The following is a 23337-nucleotide window of genomic DNA, read 5'->3' as shown; positions in this document are numbered from 1 at the left end:
CTAAGTACATTTACTCAAGTACTGTACAATTTTGAGGTACTATTAATTTACTGGAGTATTTCCAATTTTCAATACTTTTACTCTACTCCACTACATCTGTGTGGAAAATATTGTACTTATACTCCACTACCTTTATTTGAAAACTTTAGTTACTAGGTACTTTGTAGATTCTAATTTGTATTACATCAACCACTTAAGCTCTATATATATTTCGGCTCTTTGAAAATAGCAGATCTACAAGCTCACAAGGCGTTGCTTTGAGAGCTTGTAGGTTGGCTATTTTCAAAAGATTCGTATACATTTTGAAGACTTGAAATGGGACATTCTGCATAATGAGTACTTTTACTTTTGGTACTTCAAGTACATTTTGATGCCAATACTTTTGTACTTTTACTCAAGTACATTTTGAATTCTGGACTTTCACTTATAATGGAGTATTTCTACAATGCGGTATTGATACTCTTACTTAAGTAAAAAAATTTAGTACTTTTTAACACCACTGCATATCCTGTGCCCGAGAGTAAAACAGCAGACGTTAGCAGACAAAAACATCGGTGGTCATCCTCACAAGACGAGAGCTGCAGTGTGTCTCCTTTTCAGCGGTATATACGTACGCACACAATGTCCTCATGTAAATTTTCTCTTTGTCAGGCCTGCCGCTCACCTCTGTTGCACCACCACCGACGCCACACGGTCGCAATGCTTTGATACGAGAACAATAACAGTGTGACTTCTGCTGTCAGACAGCACTGAGGTCAGACGAGGACAGAACCGTTTTCTCTCTCTCTCTATCTCTCCCCAAGGGGTGAAATAAATTAAAATTTCATGAGGTATTTCAGTAAGTAACACATGCATCACAGGAAAAAGCTGTCCATCATTATGAACAACGGCATAAATCATTTACAGATGGCGCAACAACTTCACGCTCGGCAACCACGTATATATATATACATATATATCAGTGTTTGGTTTAGAATCAGGGGTGCCAATTTTCCAGCATTATATGCACGCTATTGAAATCACACACCAAACCATGGTAAAATGGTAAATGATACCTCCTTTCATATTAGTTTTATTGGCCCAGCACCAGTGGTGGAAGAAATACTCAAAGTAAAAGTACCAATACTGCAATATAGAAATACTCTGTTACAAATAAAAGTCCAGAATAAAAAATTTACTTGAGTAAAAGTACAAAAGTATTGCCATCAAAATGTACCTAAAGTACCAAAAGTAAAAGTACTACAATATTTGAAAATAGCAGATCTACGAGCTCACAACGCATCGCGACGAGTTGTGAGCTTGTAGATCGGCTATTTTCAAATAGCCTATGTATAAAATAGGGCTTAAGTGGTTATTGTATGTTTCATAATATCATGATTTATATCTGAAAAGTAACTAAAGTTTTAAAATAATTGTAGTGGAGCAAAAGTACAATATTTGCCTCTGAGATGTAGTGGAGTAGAAGTAAAAGTATTGGAAATTGGAAATACTCAAGTAAAGTACAAATACCTCAAAATTTAACTTAAGTACAGTACTTAAGTAAATGTATTAGTTCCACCACTGCCGGGCACCCACCGCCGATGTGCGTTTAAAAATAACGTAAATGATTACATTGACATTCAACAAAATCAAATTGGCAAGGTTCTAAAATACACAATGGGTTGCCGGCGGCGGGGTGATGATTTTTCCACCAACTAATAAATGCACGTCAACACCGATCACACCGGATGCACAGGGGCAAAGGCTACTTTAATTACCTTCATTAATTCATTGCATGCTGTGACTGTCCATCGATTTGGTCGTCTGCTCGGTTGCTTTAAATGACTTAATTAAAGTTGTCAGCCTGTAGGGGTTCTATTGGCCCCCTGGTTATTTCACCAGACACAAACTGACAGCACATCGTCTATACCGTAGGCAGTGGTTTAAAGTAACTAAGTAAATTTACTCAAGTACTGTACTTGAGGATGCTTTTGAGGATTTTTTACTTTACTTGAGTGTTTCCAATTTTCAATATTTTTACCCCACTACATCTCAAAAGGCAAATATTGTACTTTTTACTCCACTACAATTATTTTAGTTACTAGTTACTACTAGGTGATTATTATTACAAAACATGCATAAACCACTTCAGCCCTATGCATAGTTAGGCCATCTGAAAATAGCAAACTGCACTTGTACTTTTTACTCAAGTAAATTTTGAATACCAGACCTTTATTTGTAACAGAGTATTTCTACTGCAAAATGTGAGTTATTCTCTCCCCACCACTGACCGTAGGTGTCATTGTGAGTTAAATAAGCTAGCACTCATACTCACGGAGGTATAAGCTCGACCTGTACTGAATTCAAATGCTGTTGTCAAGGAAACCCCCCCCCCCCCGCCCCCCTCTCCCCACCCTACTCTTGTAACGTAGTAAGTGAAATATGACCCCACTGTGCCTTTCGCCTGTGAGCAGCCCACTGCAGACGGAGACTTGAAGGCAGAACTGTCACTTTCACTCGGTCAGATAGGCGGGTTCGTCCAGAACGGCCATACCTAGGCAGTGGTGTAAAGTAACTAAGTACATTTACCCAAGTAATGTACTTAAGTAAAGTAAAAAATACCTCAATATTTTACTTTACTTGAGTATTTACAATGTTGTTGTTTTTGCTTCTACTCCATTACATGTCAGAGGCAAATATTGTACTTTTTACCCCACTACAATTATATGAAAACTTTAGTTACAGTACTAGTTATTCTGTAGATTTTGATTATTATTTCAAAACATACATTAGCCACTTCAGCCCTATATATATATATATATATTCCGGCTATTTTGCGACGCATTGTGAGCTTGTAGATCTGCTATTTTCAAAATATTTTTAAACATTTCAAAAACTTGAAATGGGACAATTCTGCATAATGAGCACTTACATGAGCAAGATGAAGTCGGTTAGAGGTTCGTTTTTTTTCACTCCTGGTTTCAGTTGCTTAGTAAATTAAATTAGTAATCAAAAAATACTTATGGTGCCTTGACTATTTGCCAGTAAACTGTAATGCTGCTACTGCTGCCTGATGCTGTTACTTGTGTTATAGTCTGTGATTTGTATGTCTTTTTTATGTTGTGTGACTGTTCTGTGTTTTTGTAGAGGACCACAATGGAAATGTAAGCCTTAGGGCTTTATTGTGTTTGTATCCTCTGTGATATGCAGACTGTGGCATTGTGTCTGCTATATGTTGTGGAAGTGCTGATGTGCTCTCTCCTTTCATCGGCAAATAATTTCAAAAAGTACTCAAATGTTTTACTTAATTAAAAGTATCAATACTGCAATGTAGAAATACTCTGTTACAAAAAAAAGTCAGAAAATTTACTTGAGTAAAAGTACAAAAGTATTGGCATCAAAATGTACTTAAAGTACCAAAAGTAAAAGTACTCATTATGCAAATGTCCCATTTCACAAGTGTTCAAAATGTAAAATATTTTGAAAATATAAGATGTACAAGCTTGTAACACGTCGCTTTGTGACGCGTTGTGAGCTTGTAGATCTGCTATTTTCAAATAGCCAAAGTATATATATGTGGTTAACGCATGTTTTGTAATAATAATAAAAATCTACAAAGTAACTAGTAACTAAAGTTTTCAAATAATTGTAATGGAGTAAAAGTACAACATTTGCCTCTGAGATGTAGTGGAGTAGAAGTAAAAGTACTGAAAATTGGAAATACTCCAGTAAAGTAAAAAATACCTCAAAACTGTACTTAAGTACAGTACTGAGTAAATGTACTTTACTTACTTACTTTCCACCACTGTTCAATACATAAATGCCTCTATAGAGATGCAGTGTGTCGTCTGCTGTAAATCTACCTGGGATAGTAACATATCTTTTGCTTCAGCGTGGCTGACGTTGGGGCGAACGAGCTCAACTAAAGTGCAGACATTTTCATTAGGTGTCGTATGTGTGCGGTTATGATGAACGGGTGTCATTACATGTAGCGACCTGTGCCCTTTGCACTGTGAGGAGAGGATACTACCTATGAGTTACTCTGTCACAGTATGTCTCCTTTTGACAAGCAACCATCACTCAATCTGCTCCTCCTGACACCATGATAACATGAGTCATGACACTGTTGTTGTAGTCTGGTGGTAAACCATTCTGGTCCCGGAATTCACATTTCATTTGTATTCAGCATCAGTGGTGTAAAGTACATGTAGTATACTGTACTTAAGTGCAATTTTGAGGTACTTTTACTTTACTGGAGTATCTTAAATTTTCTATACTTTTACTTCTACCCCACTGCATCTCAGAGGCAAATAGTGTACTCCACTACAATTATTTGAAAACTTTAGTAACTAGTTACATACATTAACCACTTCAGCCCTTTATACATTTCGGCCATTTGAAAATAGCAGATCTACAAGCTCACAATGCGTCGCGACGCATTGTGAGCTTGTAGATCTGCTATTTTCAAAAGGTTTTTATACAATTGAAAACTTGGACATTCAGCATAATGAGTACTTTTGGTACTTTAAGTACATTTTTGATACCAATACTTTTGTACTTTTACACAAGTAATTTTTTTATTCCGGACTTTTACTTGTAACAGAGTATTTCTACATTGCAGTATTGATACTTTTACTTAAGTAAAAAAAATGTAGTAACTTTTTCCACCACTGTTCAGCATACAAATGAAATGTGAATTCCAGGCTAGCACTGTTGAGGTGACGAGTCTAAACATGAAAATACTACCCCCGCAAATTCAAATAACAATGAGTACCAGCTGTGTAGCTCAGTGGTACTGTACTTCTCCGTGTTCCTTGATGGGGTTCCAAATGGACCTTTACAGATATGTAACTCTGAGTTATGGTGGTCCTTGAAATTAAAAAAGTTTGAGAACCACTGGTGAAGAGGTTCATGGATCAGGATCACACAGGTTGTTATGGGTGAATGCTACATCCACTTCTGTATCTGACAGCATGTTTGCCAGGACAGTAGAATCGTTTTTCTCTTTGTTTTTTGTTTTGTGAACCTGAGGCTTTGAGGGGGGTTTTTATTTGATTAAAATCACAGTCTCATTGTAGGCGGGTGCAGATATGGTTTGACCCAAAAAAAATTGGAACAAAAGGTTTCTCAATGGTTTATTGTAGTATCAGGTGTACTTAATAACATATCAAAAGTCTACCAAAATCGGACCACTAGAAATGTAAAATTTTCAAGATGGCCACCGCCAGTTCCTTAAAAGACCATTACTCCTCCATTATTTATCCTAGGCAAGTAATTTTGGTGTCTAACCCTATGTTTTGGTGATCTAGGAATCCAATTAGCTTATATAAATTATAGTGAAGTGATTATAAGTACAATTATGTATTGATAAGTACAATTATGTATTAAAAAATTGGTTATAAGGGTATTTATGTAAAGAATTAAGAAACTTGTCGTGACATAATGCCCAGCATTGGTGATTTTACTTATAATTCAAATTCTGTTGAAGCTTTCAACAATTTATTTTGGGAATAAATGCATTATTACTGCGTGGTACTGTGAAATTAGTCAAAACAGGGCCGCCGCGTGAAGGCTCAGTACCGCTAAACCCTATTTTTTTAAAAACTTTTTTCTTTCATGCTTTTGTATTTTACTTAGAAGTTCTGCCCGCTACGCGGGCAGAATTCTAGTACCCCCCCTAACCCCCCCAAAGAAAATGTCGTTTGGGGGTACAAAATCATGGGATAAAAAAAAAAAAAAAAAAAAAGTACTGTACTGTACTGTACTGTACTGTACGGTCTGTACTGTACTGTACGGTCTGTACTGTACTGTACTGTACTGTACGGTCTCTACTGTACTGTACTGTACGGTCTGTACTGTACTGTACGGTCTCTACTGTACTGTACTGTACTGTACGGTCTGTACTGTACTGTACGTACTGTACTGTACTGTACTGTACGGTCTGTACTGTACTGTACGGTCTGTACTGTACTGTACTGTACGGTCTGTACTGTACTGTACTGTACGGTCTGTACTGTACTGTACTGTACTGTACTGTACAAAGCGCAAAACGAAAGCGAAACCTAACTGCAGCATGCAAACCGAAAGCGAAACCTAACTGCATCATGCAAACCAAAAGCGAAACCTAACATGCAACTGACACCAGTGACTGATTTTCCCGCTTTCAGCCAGTCTGCGGATTGTATAGATATTGTTTTTGTATTTTTCTCACAATTCAGTCCGTATTGTCTGCTACTACACCGTTATGTTTGGCAAGCAGTTTTGCAATTACAGTAGACCATATGCAGGAGGCTTTCTGGGGCAGCACTTTTATTGGTCATAACTGGCACAAAGTGATTGTCCTCCAATCTCCATCCCCAATCCACCGGATTCATGTCACTCTCCATTTCAGTCCACACCATGATCTGGTAATAAACTCTTTGGCAGTGATATTTAGTCAAAGACTCTGTTGGAGGGAGATGTTCTGGGTTGACAAATGATTTGGCAGACACAATTTTCTTGCTAAGAAGTTTGTAGCGCAAAGATGAAAGTGAATCTGTATTCTTGCCACCAAACATAACTGCCATTGCCTTGCTCCCAAGGTCCTCTACCACATTTTTTGCTTGATTTGGGAGCAGAAACCCATTCACCATATTGGTGTATGGTAAAGTCAGCATAGGACTGTGCAATGACACCATAACTGTCACCCATTTTCCATGGCAAGCGATGAATCAGGGAGCCACCATCAAGGACATACTGTTCAGTTGGTGGGATAGAATCCAGTATAGTTTTCTTTGATTCCTCGCTTGACAGTTCAGTCACTGCCTGAGCTAGTTGGGGTTTGTCAGCCTTACGGAATATTTATTTGGCTTCAAACAGGGCTGCAGGGAATGGGCTGAGCTCATAGGTCATTACATCTTCCAGTGAAAGGTCTCCGGTTTTTGACATAATCAGAAATCGTTGGAACAACAGACCAGGATCAATGGTTCGGTCTTTGGTAACTTTGATGCTAGACTCATCTGCAAGGGTTTTTGCCCGGTCTTTGCGTTTGAATGAGATCCCAAAAATGGGCTTTCCAACATTTTTTTCAATGAACTCATTCCCAACAGTCTCAAACTCATGAATATTCACGTCTTATTTGGCGACTACACCAGTCACAATGTTTCTCAGAGATGGGTCTAGAGAGAATGGTTTAAAAGTGCCACGTTTTTCTTTGATCTTTTCCTGGTCAGCGTGATCTCGTTTCATCCTGGAATCTGTGGATTCTCTGTGTTGCTCACTGGTCGTGTAGATGAGATCATTGAATTCCTGCATGGCATTGTTGTACTAGTTAACTTGAAATGGGAGACCATTTCAAAGGGTTTTAATAGAGTCACAAACTAAATATTGGAATTCACAATTATCTAATTGTATCTCTGCAATTTGGACAAGTCCAATGGATTCCTAGGCCCCAAAAACATACGGTTAGACACAAAAAGTACTTGTCTAGGATAAATAATGAAGGAGTTAGGCTGTTTTAATGATTTTTTGGGCATCGTGGACGCCATCTTGAAAATAACACCTTTCCAGTGATCAAACTTTGGTAGACTTTTAGTATGTTATTCAGGACACCACATACTACAGAAAACAGTTGAGAAACCTTTTGTTCCAATTTTTTTTGGGTAAGGTGCTTTTTTTTCATATATGCACCCGCCTATTGGTGCTATAGGAGAGCATGATAATACAATTATAATACATTGAAATGATTAGCCCAGTCAATCCAGGAACACATCTCTGTCATTTTAGATTTCTTTGGCTATTTAAAAATAGCAGATAGCTCTTGTAGATCTGCATATTTCTTTTGTGATTTTCTTTTGAAAATCTTTGAATATATATTTTTCAAAGCGAACATTTGTGACTCAAATCTTTGCTTCTGTCACTGGAACAAAATATTTTACAAATGTTCACTTAAAAATATATATATTCAAAGATTTGCAAAAAAAATATCACAATTTTTCAAAAATAGCAGATCTACAAGCTCATAGCACGGCACTCGGTGCCGCGCTATGAGCTTGTATATCTGCTATTTTTTTATAGCCAAAGAAATAAAAAATGACAGAGATGCGTTCCCAGATTGAATGGGTTAAGTAAAACAAATTGACACCCTCAGAAATGCGTTCTTGCTATCCTAGCATAAATATATAAGTGATAAAAATAAGTCCATTGTGATGCTGATTAAGAACCTGACGCAGGGCTTTCTTTCTACGCTGCTCAGGGAAGAACTCGAGGCAGTTTTCCACTAACTATCAGTCTGTAGCAGACATTTCCATTCATTCTATCATGGAAACAGTGCCTGCCTGAGGACAATGGCAGGCTGCAGCAAGAATACCATCATTTCCCCCATTATTTAGAAACGGTTATCTTAGTAAACAGTACATACTGTACATGTAAAGCATATGTAGCAGAGGAGTCCTGCCTGAAGATCAGAAGCCTAATATCTGTCTTTGCCATGCACCTGGAACACCTGGGTTCAAATCAAGGTGGATACATAGCGTAGTGTCTTTATCCGCCGGTGTCAATGAGGGATATCGTTGTTGTCGGGCAGAAACCTCTTATCTCCATATTTGAACTTTTTGTGTTTTTTGAAAATGTGTTTTTGAAAATGATCGTGCCAGGGACCCCCAGAAGAGAGGATTTGAGAGGAAATGTCTAAATTATTCAACATTTTCCAAAGACTTTTGATATATATATATTTTTTTTTTTAAATGCAGCTGCGAGCTTGTATATCTGCTATTTTTGAATAGCCAACACAAACATCTAAAATGACTCAGATGCTTAGCCAGTTTTAAGGGGTTAATGCCCTACTTGATCATACTACAGCGTCACACAAAGGCATCAAAAGTAGCAGATCCACAAGCTCGAAGCGCGGCACAAGCTCGAAGCGCGGCTCAAGCAACGCGTTTTGAGCTTGTCGATCTGCTACTTTTGCCATTTTTGAATAAGAGTCGTGAAAAGTAACATAAAGGCTGGACATATGAGGTTTCCACCCGACAGAGACGATATCTTTATTCTGGTTGACTTTCAGGTGACCAATGCTGTAAACTTTTGGACTGAACTTGAACTAAGGCCTCATTTACTATTAAAGAGAAATCAATACATTCTGAGCACAAAATCGGAATACAACGCTGGCATAATGTAAAAGGTTAACCTGGCATAGATGATACTGTTCACCACAAAAGAAGAAAGAAGAACTTTTCTTCCCTCATCTCACCACCAGATGGCAGTCTTGCAACACTATAATCTAGAGTTACCCATAACAGTTTTGTTTCACTTCTTCTGCCTGTACATATTTCATACCATTTTAACCATGTGTGTTTAACTACTCCAGGCATTATTCCTGGGTTTGGAGCCAGAAGCTACACATGGCTTTGACAGAAATGTCCACTATTGGAAAGGAATGACGTACATTATCCAATTTCTTTTCTCTCCTTAAAAAAAAGGTTTGCAGGCCAAATTTGACAGTGGTAGCTACTGTAGCTCGTCCATATCTACCCTGTGTCGCTGGTATCGGTTACGTAAAACACATTGGGAATTGCCAGATCTGATAAGCATCAGAGCCAACTGGTTGCTTACGTCACCCCCGTTCCTCCACTAAGTGGAGAAATCACAATCGGATGGATCATGAAAAGGAGAAAAGTCCGTAATCAGGGAGAGAATGAGAACGGGGTTTCCTGTCCCCACCGCCGCCACCACCACCGCCACACCCTCCCAGTCAGCCTTTCATCCCCACACCACCACTACACCCGTCCAACAGGGTTGCCAGATTTCGCGAGAGAAATAAGCAGTCAGGTCTATGAAAACAAGCCCAATAGAAGTGACTATTATAGGCCACATGAGCACTTTCTAAACCTGAAACCGTAAAACCTGAAACCTGAAAATAGCCGATCTACAAGCTCACAACGCGACATGTTGTGAGCTTGTAGATCTGCTATTTTCCCAAAATAAATCTTGAAAAGAAAAAAAGTTTCACACAAATGTTAACACAAATCTTGTATGGGGGTCACTGGCACATGAAGCATAGCGTTAGTTCATGCAGGACACGGAAGTCGTGCACGCCAAAGCTGTAACCAGCGGTCAGTCAGCTGATGTGAACATCAGCTTTCTATTCCCCATTCACAGCTCAGCTGGTCATTACGTCACTCACTCATACTCCAATCACAGCCCACACATTAGCAACAAGGTTCCTTTAAATACGGTTCGAATTCTCTAGGTCTCTGCTGGTCTTGATGCTGACCACTTCTGCTAAGGTGCCTCCTCCACCCCAGCCTCCACCTTTTTGATTATAGTCTGGCATAGGCTCAAATACTTGTGATTATCATGTATATCTGCTTGTTTAAAGTCTGCATAGGCTAAAATACTTGTGATTATCATGTATATCTGCTAAGTCATCTAATATGTCAATATACTGCTTATTGTTCATATTGTATCCCTATGGGGATTTGTATAAGCTTTCTCTGAATATATGCTTAGCAGGCTGCTTCGACAAAATTCAGTGAATATTCTCCCGAGAGCGGAGCATTAACGCCAAGCTTAATTGTTTCCATTTGTGTCAATAAATGGTGAACTGAATCTACTAAGACGAGAGTGTTTCTGATTGAAAAAATATTTTCAGAAGCGGGTCTACGGACAAATACAGTACATACATATTTCTATATACACATTTAGGGGTCCTTGACATCGAACTGTTGGAACTGGTTTAAACAACAATACACAACAAGCCCAAAAAACAGCAACCCGCAACTACCAATATTTACAAGCAACTTTACAGAAAAACAAGCCCAAAGTCGCTCACAATAAGCGGACATGGCAATACTCCCGTCCAAGCACAAGGACGGGCTCCAACAGCTACAATGTGCCATGGAAAACCTATTGCGGTGAGCAATACGAGATACACTCCTAGCCCGGGGCCACTGTCATCATAGAGGAAAGAGAGAAACGGGAGAAAGAGAGGGAAATTAAGAACAAAAAAAGAGCCAGACAGAGAGGGGAAAGAAAGCTTAGTGAGACAGGCAGTACAGTATTGCCTGTCTCACTAAGCTTTCGAGCCCGACTGATATATCCGACTGATATATCTGAATAGGGCTTAGGATAATATTCTGAATAGGGCTTAAAGCTGCACTATGTAACTTTCCTCTTCTACCCCGGATTTGGACCCGGTTTCCCGCTCAAGTTCTGACATTTTTACCATTGAGCCAATAGAGCCTGCCTGGTTGCTCAGGGGATAAATTGAGTCTTGACCATCAGGTAAAAAATTGTGTCAGATCCTGTGTCTAGGTGAGACATGACCTTTGACATGACCTAAATGTCTCAATAGAAGAGCAGGAAGACAAAATACAACCACCCCATTTGTATATGTTATTTTGTATTAACATAGCCTACTATACCATACAGATTGGACAAAAATACATTTTAAATGTTCTCAAATAGAAACTTGCAATGTTGCACTTTTTGACAAAATAGTGGTCAAAATTCCAAACTCCAAAATCGGACTAAATATTCTGCCATCGGTTCGGCTCTAGATATATCTCTATGTGTCCGTGCAAACCAAACACTGTGTTATCACTGTGTTGTTCCTAAGAAACAAGTGGAACGCAAATAACACACCATCCAAGGCGGCGTCATTCAATCCAGATGCTACCAGCCGAATGTCCGACTCCTCATCTGTGGCAAGGGAAGCCTGGGTTTGGAGATCGCTGGCATTTGTTCAAAGAAACAGGGTGCATTACCAGGGATCGAGCAGAATATCGAGATGAACTGCCAGTCACTCAAAACAGTTCTCAAGGAAGTCAAGGTGGTAGTGCTGACTAACTCCACTCTGACTAAGAAGCACATCGTGAGTCAAATGTGCAGAGAACTTGAAATCTCACTGCTCATCGCAGACACATGGGGGACTAGTCGGGTAGTTGTTCTGCGACGCTGTCATTTTTGAGAAGAAGAAAACCTTCCAAGATTCCATTGCTAATCCAACTCTCTCAGTGATAGACTGATAATTGGGAGGATGAAATGCAGCTGCATTTGGCCGTTACTGCTCTTCGTTGCTTCATTGAAACCAACAACCATCGCCCCAAAAGTTTGAACAAGGCTGACGCTGACGCTTTGGTGAGTCTAGCAGGGCAAGTAAAAGTTGATGAACTTAAGAATCCGGTGGTGCTGAATGAAGAACTCATCAGGAATGTGGCCTACAGTATGTCGCTTGCAGCAACTTGACATCAGTCAACAACTTTATGGCTGGATTGGCCGCATAAGAAGCGATTAAGATGTCCAGAGGAGTGAGTTCACTCCTTAACGAGTTTCTGTACTTTGATAGTACCTGTCACAGAATGCACTGCAGAATGCAGTTGATGGAAACCGGACATATTTCATGGAAAACACTAGTCATGATGGCCAGATTTCAGTGTTTGGCAACGATGTGCAAAGACAACTTGAAAGCCTGAACTACATAGTTTTCGGGACTCAGGAGGGCAAGCCATGCAACTTTACTCATGAGGTGATGAAGAACTTGGATCTCATGGGAGTGGCCCAAAGACAAAACGGTCTTCTCACTGTGATTGGTCCAGTAAACGCAGAAATGAAGCTGTTGACCTACAAGAATGGTTGGAAACATCAAGAGACATTGGATCCATTCCCCCACGCCCTTGACGGAGTGCTGGTACACGGACTGGGTTCATTGGACAAACACTCCCTAGGTCAACTTTTCAATCACAGTAAGACAAATGGCATTCCCATACTGGAGACTGGCACTGAGGGCAACACTGTCGAGTTGGATTCAATCATCCCCAAGGAGCCTAAGTGGAAGCCTTTACCCGCCATCAACTACCACTCCACCATCGTGAGTGCCCCGGCGTCTCTGTAGATTTATAAAGTTGCAAAGAACAAGGTTGCAATGAACTTTCCCCATCAAGGGCTGCTCTTACCTATACCTGGATGGCCCTTTTCTGTCACCCTCTCTGTGCCTAAGAAGAGCAAGATACATTTGTCCATGAATCCTGGAGATGATGAAAGTGCCAGTAGTGGCCCCAGCGGGTCTCTCACAGGAAATGGTAGCAGCGGCCAAGACAGCAAAGGCGATGGTGGCGATGACGACGATCCCATTCTGGAAACCGAGGAGAGCTTAAAAGGTTGCCGCATGAGTGGAGGGACATTTCTACGTCTTGTGGAACTGTGTCAGGAACTGTGCTCTGTTACTTCACGCCGTACCTACCAATTGGGAGATCTAACGGGGATACGGCGAGAACTGGATTATAATGCTGCGTGGTATCACCGGCTGACGTCAAGGTTGGAGCTACTGACGACTGTACACTGCTTTGAGGCTGACTGGATCAAACAAAGGTTGTCCTTCCTTATGTTGGGGTCTCCAATTTGAGCCACTGGCTATTTTCTTGAATTGTTATGGTTATAGCTTGAGTCATGGTGACATGAGCGTGACATGACATGGACTCCGGTCAGACCGTTGTTTGGAGATCTGCTATTTTTGCTATTTTTGAAAATAGGGCTAAAGTGGTCAAAGTTACTAACCTACAGGGCCTTCACATGCTTCCCTTGCAAATGAATTGATGACTGAATCAACTGATACCCTCTTAATGAGGTTTGCATTGGTTACAAAGCGTGACGCACAGATCAGTCAGACGGACGGTAGTATAGCCTTCTCCTTGTTGAATGTATTGAGTCATAGGAGAGAGTCATGGCTGACTAGTGACCAAGACGAGACCACCAGTACTCTCCACCTCCTATATACCGTAAGCCCCTCGGGCAACAAGCCACGATTACATCTATTTATTTTTTATTTTTTGCCTTTATTGATACTAGTTTTCAATGAAGATTGACAGGAGAGAGGGAGAGAGAGACAGGCAGGCAGTAAAGGTCGTCGGGGACGGGACTCAAACCCACGACAGGCTACATTAGAGCCTAAGTGCCCGGACCGCTAGGCCAGCGATCCGGGCCTCTCTCTCTCTTTCAACCTACTCTCCATCTGTGCTCTCTCTCTAAAAGAGCATGAGTAATATTAGAATTGTTTTCTCTTTCTTCCTTTGAGTGACTGTTTGACAGGAAGAGCGTGTTAGTGAGGTTCAAATCGATCGAGGCCCCCGATGAGCCTCTCATGTGTCAAACACGCCTACAGGAATGCTGGGAGACGTCTGAGTCATGGTGGCAACAGGTCAGACAGGAGAGAGAGGGAAAGGGCTTCTTTGGAGGTGACTCAAAGCATCGTTTAAATAAAAAAATCCTTAAAATCACATGCAGTAAACAGTCTTAGGGAAATGTCAACTTTGGCGGGCTGTTCTCGTTCTGATGATGACAGAAGAGGGAATTGATTATGATAAAACAAAGAGAAATGAGCGGGATACAAAAACAACAGGACAGGCTTGATGAATCAGCAGTGGATCAACCACAGAGTGATGCTTTTTGATGCCATAATTGTCCAAGTATGGTGTTAGTTTAAATGTTTAACTGCTACAACCCTCATTCTTCAGTGAAAAGTGAAAATAATCACAAGCACAAAGATTGAGTGCGATGGCAAAGGAAAATAATGTCTGGCTAAACACCACTGCTATGCTCTAGCAACTCAAAAACAGAGTATTTACATTATTATCCAAACAGACGAGTTACTGGCAGGGCCTGCTATTTCTGGTCTCCTCTTTCAGCGTACGTCTATAAAGGGGATATAACTGCCTCTCTGACCTGGGAACAATACCCCCCCTTACACTTCCGCCCCCACCCTCTCTCTCTCTCTCATCATCCCACCCCTCTCTCTGTCCTCCACTTCCATGTCCATGGTACCTCCATTATCAGCCACGGTACTGAGTCACTCACAGATAGATACTCTCATAGCCTAATTGAGTTTGGCCACGATGACTCAGACTTGAGTGGAAGTCGATGACAAGCCAGTCTGAGGGGAACTGTTGACTTGCCCGTGGAACCCAAAGCTGGAGTGTGGGAATGGACATGGGCTCCCAGGGGTAAGAGGGCAGAGGGCGGGATGGGTCATGACTGTGGAGCGACGCCTGATTAACTGGTTCATATTGGGCTGCAATACCACCCGTGCTAGCTTATTTAAAAACGTCCCTCTGTCGTTGAGAGGAAACAGAGTGCAGGCCAGGAGGATGCCATATCGCTCCGTTTCCCATCCAGCTCAACTCCCCCTTTGCGTCGCCGATTCTCTGCCAAAGACATGACGATCGGTGCCTCCCTCCCAAAAAAGGCAGAAACATTTCGGCAGAAGCGGCCCCCCACCACCCCCCTCTAACCCATCCCTCGTCCTTGTCCTTGCAGGTCTACTCAACAAAGACCAGACACCTTGAGTGTGTGCACTACCTTGAAGGGTCTGCTTTATAACAGGCCCCTGTGTCGCCACACTCAAGAACCACATAGCTCAAGAGGAGTTGCCTCCTCTGCGCCAGGATCGTTAACATGCTGTACCCAAGCTATGTTTACAGAGCGCCTTCTTCACTGCAACATACAGTTCATCGCTGACTGATGATAATGGTTGCAGCTGTGCTATTCCTGCACAGCTCACGTTCACTGCTATACTATATGTGGCTGCTCCTAACACAGGACACTAGCATACAAGCACAATTAACTACACCTGATGACATATGCATATGCAATACACACATATACATACATACATACATGAAATGTATGTATGTATTGATTTATCGTATAGTGAGGTATGATCATTTCATGACTATTAAGGAATTACACGCTGGCTTGTCCTTGTAATGTTATCCACATTATGGTTTACATTACAAACAGTAGCATTCACTCACCCCAGAAGAGCTTTTGTATTTCAGACGTTTGTGAAATTTAATTTCATAATCTGCCATCCTTACCAGCTCAGCGGCCTTGTGGTTTGTGTCCGCCATAAGGATTGAGAGGTCGGGGTTCAATCCCTGGCCGAGTCATACCAAAGACTATTTAAAAAATGGTACCCAATGCCTCCCTGCTTGGCACTCAGCATCAAAGATTGGATTCGGGAAAATAGGGCTAAAAGTGGCTAAAAGTTACTAGCCTACAGGGCCTTTAATGCATATTAATTGATGACTGAATCAACTGATACCCTCTTAATGAGGTTTGCATTGGTCACAAAGCCATGACACACAGATTAGTCTGACGGTAGTTTAGCCCTCTTCCTGTTGAATGTATTGAGCCATAGGAGAGAGTCATGGCTGACTTGTGACCAAGACGAGACCACCAGTACTCTCCACCTCCTCTATACTGTAAGCCCCCCCCAGGAAACAAGCCACAATTACAGTCTATTTTTCTCTCTCTCTCTCTCTCTTTCTCTCTCTTTCAACCTACTCTCCATCTGTACTCTCTCCCCTCTCTAAAAGAGCATGAGTAATATTAGAATTTTTGAGAAGAAACTCTCTGAGTGACTGTTTGACAGGAAGAGCGTGTTAGTGACGTTCAGAGCACGCCGCGTACCAGTCCCCGATGAGCCTCTCATAATGTGTCAAACATAATTAGTCGCTGCGACATCCTAGTGTCACATCCAAAGGATGTAATGTACTTGTACATCAAGCTGCCTCACGCAACAGGCTTGGCCAGGCCACTGTCATCCTTACCTGTCTGACAAAGCTGTTGGTTGTGGTGTCAGAGGAGGTGCTGCCATCAGAGCCTTTGAGTCTGCCTTTCCTCCGCACCGCTTTGCTCAGGGGCTTCAGTGAGAGCAGGGGAGAGAAGATGTTAAGATGGTTAGTTAGTGCATAGATATTATCAAACGTCTGCCTGTCTGTCTGTCTGTCTACAGTATGTTAATACAAATAAAGTGTATTTGTTGTGAATCCCAGAGGGTAAATTACTTTTGTGCATTTGACCCATTTGAACCAGCAGTGTTCCGCTCAGATGAGCGCACATGGGAGAGGAGTTTTAAGGTTTAGGTGTATTGCTCAGGGACAGCAAGTCTGGACTAGGAGCCAAGGTTCGAACCTGGGACCACCCCATGCCCAGACAGCCACTCTTATCTACTGAGCCACTGCTGTGCCTATGGTTAAATGTAGGTATGTATACTGTAGATTATGCTCAAAACCTGAGGTTACTGTATATAAGCTAGCCTGTAGATATACCCACGTATATCCCTGCAGGCAGTTGTCACAAAATGCTGGTAATTGTGTGGGTGGTCTTACGCTGTGCTTTGATATGATGGGATCTGGAAAACGAATGCACTGCTAAGCTGAGGTACTCCTATGTGTTGCTAGTGGCAACTGAGAAACAAATTGATTTCAAAGATCAGCCTTTTATTCCATGTATTCCCCTGGGACATGTAAATCATGCATATAAAAAGGCCAGCTCTTCTGTTTCTTAGAAACCAGTGTGTGTATAGTAGCCTTTGTAAGCTGCCAGGAGAGGGTCTGGTAATCTTCTCAAAAAGAAACAGGATCTGATGAGGTTTAATTATCAGCTCAGCATAAAGCCAGATATATCCAAATAGTTTAACAGGCCATGAATGTTGAACAGTTCTGTGTAGAAATGGCAATGAGTGTTGATGATATCTAGTATATTGAATATTATTGTATGTCTATAAATGTCTCGATGAATTGAATACACAGGACCACAATGGAAACAACCCCTTAGGGCTTTTTGTGTTGTCCTTTTAGCATCATTGTATAATCATACCACTGTACTATTTGCAAACTGTTAATGACGTTTTCAATCAATCAAAGATGACAACATGGCAATAAATCTAAAGTATTAAGGTCTTGTGATCTTTCAGATGTATATGGAGCAACAACATCTAATTGGGGCAACAATTACAATTTAATTGCCCGCTTAATGAGCTTCCCCTTGTTGCAAAGATTGGCTTTGTTATATATTTATATATTATTATTGTTTTAATGAACAAAACGACAATTTCAGGAATCACCCCAAATTGATATTGAAACCTAATTAGAAAGCCTAAATAGATAAATAAAATAAAAACACACACTTGGCCATAATATGCAGCATAACTACATTAATGTCATCTATAGGAGGGGGGGGGATAGGGGTACAATCATGATGCACTAATTGTAGTACAACAATAGCATACATTGACACGTTTGTACCTTGTCCTTCCTAAACAAATACATACAAATATATATATATATTTAAAAAAATAAAAACATTTAAAAAAGTAATCTATGCGGCTCCATGCGGCAGTTCAAATGTTTTATAAAGCATATGGGATGGAGAAAAAAAAAACACTTACCTGTAAACCAGGATTCTCATGCGACTCCATGTGTTTCTGTTTGTCCAAATGTGTTGCTCTTCTGGTCTTCGGTGTGTTATTGAGAACCATCACAGCAGACTCCAATAATGACACAATGTTAAAAACAGAAAAGGAAAAGAAAGCCCCTGCTGTCAAGTATCTCCAGCTGTGAGCCTTAAAAGAAAAGTTACACACAAGCTCATTGTCGCCAGCAGTCAGTCACGACGACGCACAGTCAGTGACAGTAGTTCAGTGTCATGATGCCCGTGCGTTATCTTCAACTTTAGTATCCATGCCATAAGAGTTGAGAAGGAGGAGCACCTTCCTCTAAGTCACTGTTTCCCAAAAAGTGGGTCGGGACCCATTTGTAGGTCGCGGATCAATTTTTATGGGTCGCGAGTAAATATCCCTTGTTTAAAAAAAAAACTCAACTTTTCATCAATTAAAAACAATTCGTATTTTTTTTTCCAAAATAATTAATATATAAAATCTGAAGATCTAATAATTTACATAAAACAATAAAAAAGAAGTAGGAGTGAAAATAGGAGCTTGTAGATGTGCTATTTTCACAATTGGGTCCCGGGCAAACATCTGATTTCTCTTTTGTGTCTTAGCTAAAAAGTTTTGGAACCAGTGCACACAAAGTAATGTTAGAGCTCATGATTATGTGCCTCTGTCCTATTACACACACAGCTCTGCCCACGTGTGGAGCTAATAATAATATCAGCACAGCACCATATCATTACGTACACAAACCAAAACGCATATTAGTCTAAGGGCGCGTTCGAAAATACAGCACTGAGCGCACTGGCCAATACAAACTAATAGGTGAGTGTGCTCCGGTGCGTAATTTCCGAACGCACCCTAAGTCAGGAGCACATCCAGAAAGACTGGAATACGCAGTAATTCGATTCTGATTAGGCGTTCCGAACACCTGTTGCCAAACTGGAATGCGAATAGTCTTCCATTGACCGAAGACTTTTGGTTTTTAAGGGTGAATTATTGATGATGCGCAATTTGTTGGAAATCTTCCCTCTATAAATGTGTTCTGCACCTTTTCCGCTTCGCAAATACATAGATGTTTAGTCTCCCTGCTGCAACAGAGAACAAACGCTTGAATTTCTGTTTTATACAGTGTCTAGGCTATAACTACGCATGCACTGAAATAAGACAACCCAGTTCATCATTCATATGGTGCCCTGCTTGTACCGTTACACAGTCACACTGTCTGATGGTGAGGACCACCTGTCGCCTGTCAGAGAGCCCCCTCCACCGACTATGAGTTGTACTACCAGGATTACGTAAAATCTGAGGGGTTTTTTTGTGCTTCATCGCCCTCTACTGGTTTCTTTTGTTTCAACATCACCAGAAAAGAATAAATAGGCTACTTTAAAAGATGCATATCAATTTGGGCTTCATATCACAGCAATGTTCATCATGAATACTATAGGCAAGGAAGTTTTATTTGTATAGCACATTTCAACAGCAAGGCAATTCAATATGCTTTATACAGAACATCAAGCAAAGGAAACAATTATAAAATGACATGAGGATGCATAAAACGAAATAAGTAAAAAATAACAGATACAGCTACAATGCAGAAGAGAAAGAAAAGAGAAAAATAAAAGTAACTCAATCAAAGGCAGCAGCAAACAGAAAGGTCTTTAAGAGTGGCAGCAGACCTGCAGTTTTCTGGGAGTTTGTTCTAGATATGTGGTGCATAAAAACTAAATGCTGCTTCCCCACGTTTATCTTTGGTTTTAGGGACAGAAAGGCACTGAAATGTGCGTTGTTGTTGTTTTTTTTTACATTGAAGATCATTGTCTTCAAGTGATTTATATATCAGAAATTTGACAGAAATACTGGATTAGCTGAACCAGTTTTTCTGATCTATAAATCACAGTAATCACAGAAGGTATATGACTGTCAAAAGGTTAAAAAGAGAGCCATCACAACATACACAGTCAAGAACATCACAAAAAAAATGTCTCAACATGACCCTTACACGAGCCTAACATCTACATCACTCATAACTGACTATCAGATGCCTATTTGAGGACTCCACGGTCCAACACAGCAAGGATGGGCGATTCTACCTTCGCTGTGTTCTACATTCGCTGGAACAAACTCCCCTTGAGCATCAAGCCTGCTTCCACCTTAGGGACTTTTAAAACCCTGCTAAAGACCCATCTACATGTATTTACTGTAAGGACTTCTAGGTTCATTTGTTGTTGTTGTTTGTGTGAGGTGTATAATTGTGTTTGTCGAGTTCTACTTCCTCTCGTGCTGCGAATGACTCACAGATTGAATGTTAATTTTTGAATGATTGAAGTTGGTTGTTGTTTTCATTCTGACTATTTTCTCTTTCCTCAGGCTGTGTAATGGCTGGATGGGGGGCGCATTAGAAATACAGAACCTATGAACCCACATGTGGATTTGCACCTGTACGGTACAGTATCACAGCACAGAGGACCCCTTTTCAACGTCAGATCTTGGTTATTATTTCCAAATCAAAAGGAAAACACTGCTTCCACTTCCCATTGTGTGTCTGTCTTAACATTTCCCATCTTGTCTGCACTCCCCGGTAAACTCGTGACCCTGGCTGAACTTTTCTAGAGTCTGCTGAGCCAGGGAGGATGGCTGTGCGATGCATTCACACCATCACCAATCCAGATAAAAAGCCTTTCCTTCCTCAATCCTGCCAGCAGCTGCCTTTTAAAAGATGCGCACAAAAGTTGTCAAAGTCTGTCTTTAGGGCAAAAGAATGCATACGCACACAAACCAGTGCAGCTTTCCTGGAAATTCCAGAGGGGCTGGCATTTCCAAAAACAGTGCAAAATTGCAAGTATAAGAGAAAATGCAATGGAACTTCCTCCTATTGTTTTGAACACAGCTCGGGAAACTGTAATAATGGTGTCAGCTGAATTTTCCTGACAATGACATGATAATGCCATATAATCTCACAACACTATTTGGTACAACTGAGCTTGTTTTGATCATCACAGTGACTCAGACAGATTAAATAATGCAATTAGCTTTTGTCAGAAGTTTCATTGAGTTTTTTTTTCTTCACACAAACTATACCAAAGTATATTTATCTTATGTTTCAAAGGTTAATCATAGGAAGCTCATGCAAAGTTGAACGGACTTGTCCTAAAACCACAGTACTCTTTCAAGATGAATTCACTTTTTATACGGTTTATTGAGAAGAGAGACGAATTGGAGTGTTCAGTTCATTCCCATCTTCCTCCTTGTCCTCTTTCCATCATTCTCTTCTACGGCACTGATTCTCAAAGTGGAGTCCGTGGACCCCTTGGGGTCCTTTGAGGGGTTCCAGGTGGTCCCCAACAAAATGTAGAACAGTTAAAAAGAAAGCCCTATATATTTTTTGGGGTATTCAAAAATAGTCAATCTACAAGCTCACAACACATGCTATGATGCATTGTGATTATGTACTTATGGATGACCCTAGCGTAACTTCTTTTCTAATGGGCCAAATCATTTCAAACTGCGGGTCCTTGACATGAAAATGATTGAGAAGGACTGCCCTGCAGGCCCACGCTGTTCTTCCAGAGAGGCTGTGTTATGTGGGCACAATCCCTCTGCAGTCTCTGGTTCGCAAGCAGGAGTTAGTCATCCTAGTAGGTGGATGAAAAGAGGAAACAGAGAGCAGGTGGGTGGTATTGGATCAAATCCATGAGATGTCTGTGTAACCTATGAGACAGAGCTTTGTCAATACTTTATCAAAATAAACACTCGGTCATTTTAGCACAAGCTATATGTAGTTAATGAGAGCAAAAGTCATTAATAAATGCATTTAGTGTGCTTCATCTCACGCCTGAATAAAGTAAGATAGATTTAGGAACCTCATCGGGTTCAATATATTATATCATTTGTTCAGATAAACATAACAAAGAAACATAACATAATTAACTCTTTTTTTTTGGGGGGGGGGGGCATTTTTAGTGAACCATGACCTATTTCCGGTACAAATACATTTAATAGAAAATAAAATGTACAATACTGTATATGAGGCGTGGAATTTCACCATTTTGGGGCAAGCATACGTTCACTTAGCCTTTTGTCAGTTTTGTGAGGGCACAGAGCACAAGGTGTCACGTGCTTAGGCGGTGAGAACCCAAACGCAGGACAGCCGGGCAAGGGGGTGTTCAAACCCCATTATTAGGCGTTTTAATGCAGGACACAGGTGAACATGACAAACTAAAACACGTGACAGGATACGACTCAACAAGGACTGTTTGGGGAACAAGACTGACACATAAGGGGTGATTACAAATCAGATACAGCTGGGGCAAACAGAACAGTAGAATACTAGACCAGGGAACAAAATACATAGAAATACAAGACCTAGAAACTACAATCAATAACAAAGTCTGCGACCGTGACTCAAGGCCATCAAATAAAACAATGATTTTAGGTCCACAGAAATAAAGAATTTTGCTTAAGGGATAAGCCAGGGATAACTATCAGTGAAACAAATAATAAAAGAAAAAAACAGTTTATTTCACAAAATAATTTATTGGTATTTACAAATTATTATTGTACAAACTCCTGAGTCAAATGGTCATACATGCTCAGCCCTGGCCTGTACTAATCAAGAGTCACTGGACTATTTTGAAGGAACGCTCGCCCCAAAACACGATCGCCCCGGGTAAAATCTGGCGACTTCGGAACGCTCACCACCAGGTATTCCTAAACGTAACCTCAGTAAAACTATGCCTAAACCTAACCTTACTCCTAAGCATAACCTCAGTAAAACTAACACAAGAACAACTGGGGGCGAGCGGTCTGCGGAAAAAATGGCGGGGAGTGTGTTTTGGAGCGAGCGTTCCGGTAACCTTTTGAAGATGGGGATGGGGAGTTGGGGAGTTAAGAATTCAGAATCTCGACAAAAGACACTGGTGTCTAAAAACCATATTGACAAGAAAGAGACAAAGGAGAAAACGGTGAAATCACCTGGGGCAGTGTGGCGGCGCATCAAGGACACTGTGGCCTCAGGGCAATAATTCTTTGAGGGGTCATAAAGCCAAACTGAGGGGGCATGGCAGCCATGGCCTCCATGAAATTCCTATCCTGCACTGCACAGATCTTTCTGGTATGAAACCATTTAAAGATTTCATTTTTGATTGTCA

The 23337-nt window shown here is 40.8% G+C and overlaps 1 protein-coding gene across 2 annotated transcripts in view; it reads right to left on the bottom strand.

Moving 5' to 3' along the window:
• cacnb2a (calcium channel, voltage-dependent, beta 2a) overlaps positions 1-18444 on the bottom strand; it is a 110495-nt gene extending 92051 nt beyond the window's left edge. For both annotated transcript variants that reach the window (XM_080417825.1, XM_080417827.1), the window contains exons 1-2: positions 18185-18444; positions 16563-16655 (exon numbers count right to left, since the gene is read on the bottom strand). In XM_080417825.1, coding sequence (XP_080273951.1) covers positions 16563-16655; positions 18185-18274 — 183 coding nt within the window. In that variant the 5' untranslated portion in view covers positions 18275-18444. The remainder of the gene's footprint in view (positions 1-16562; positions 16656-18184) is intronic.
• Positions 18445-23337: the final 4893 nt, after the last annotated feature.

This window comes from Gymnoscopelus braueri, assembly GCF_963280865.1.
Source record: "Gymnoscopelus braueri genome assembly, chromosome: 21".
NCBI classification, from domain to species: domain Eukaryota; kingdom Metazoa; phylum Chordata; class Actinopteri; order Myctophiformes; family Myctophidae; genus Gymnoscopelus; species Gymnoscopelus braueri.
This window is presented reverse-complemented; position numbering and strand designations above follow the sequence as displayed.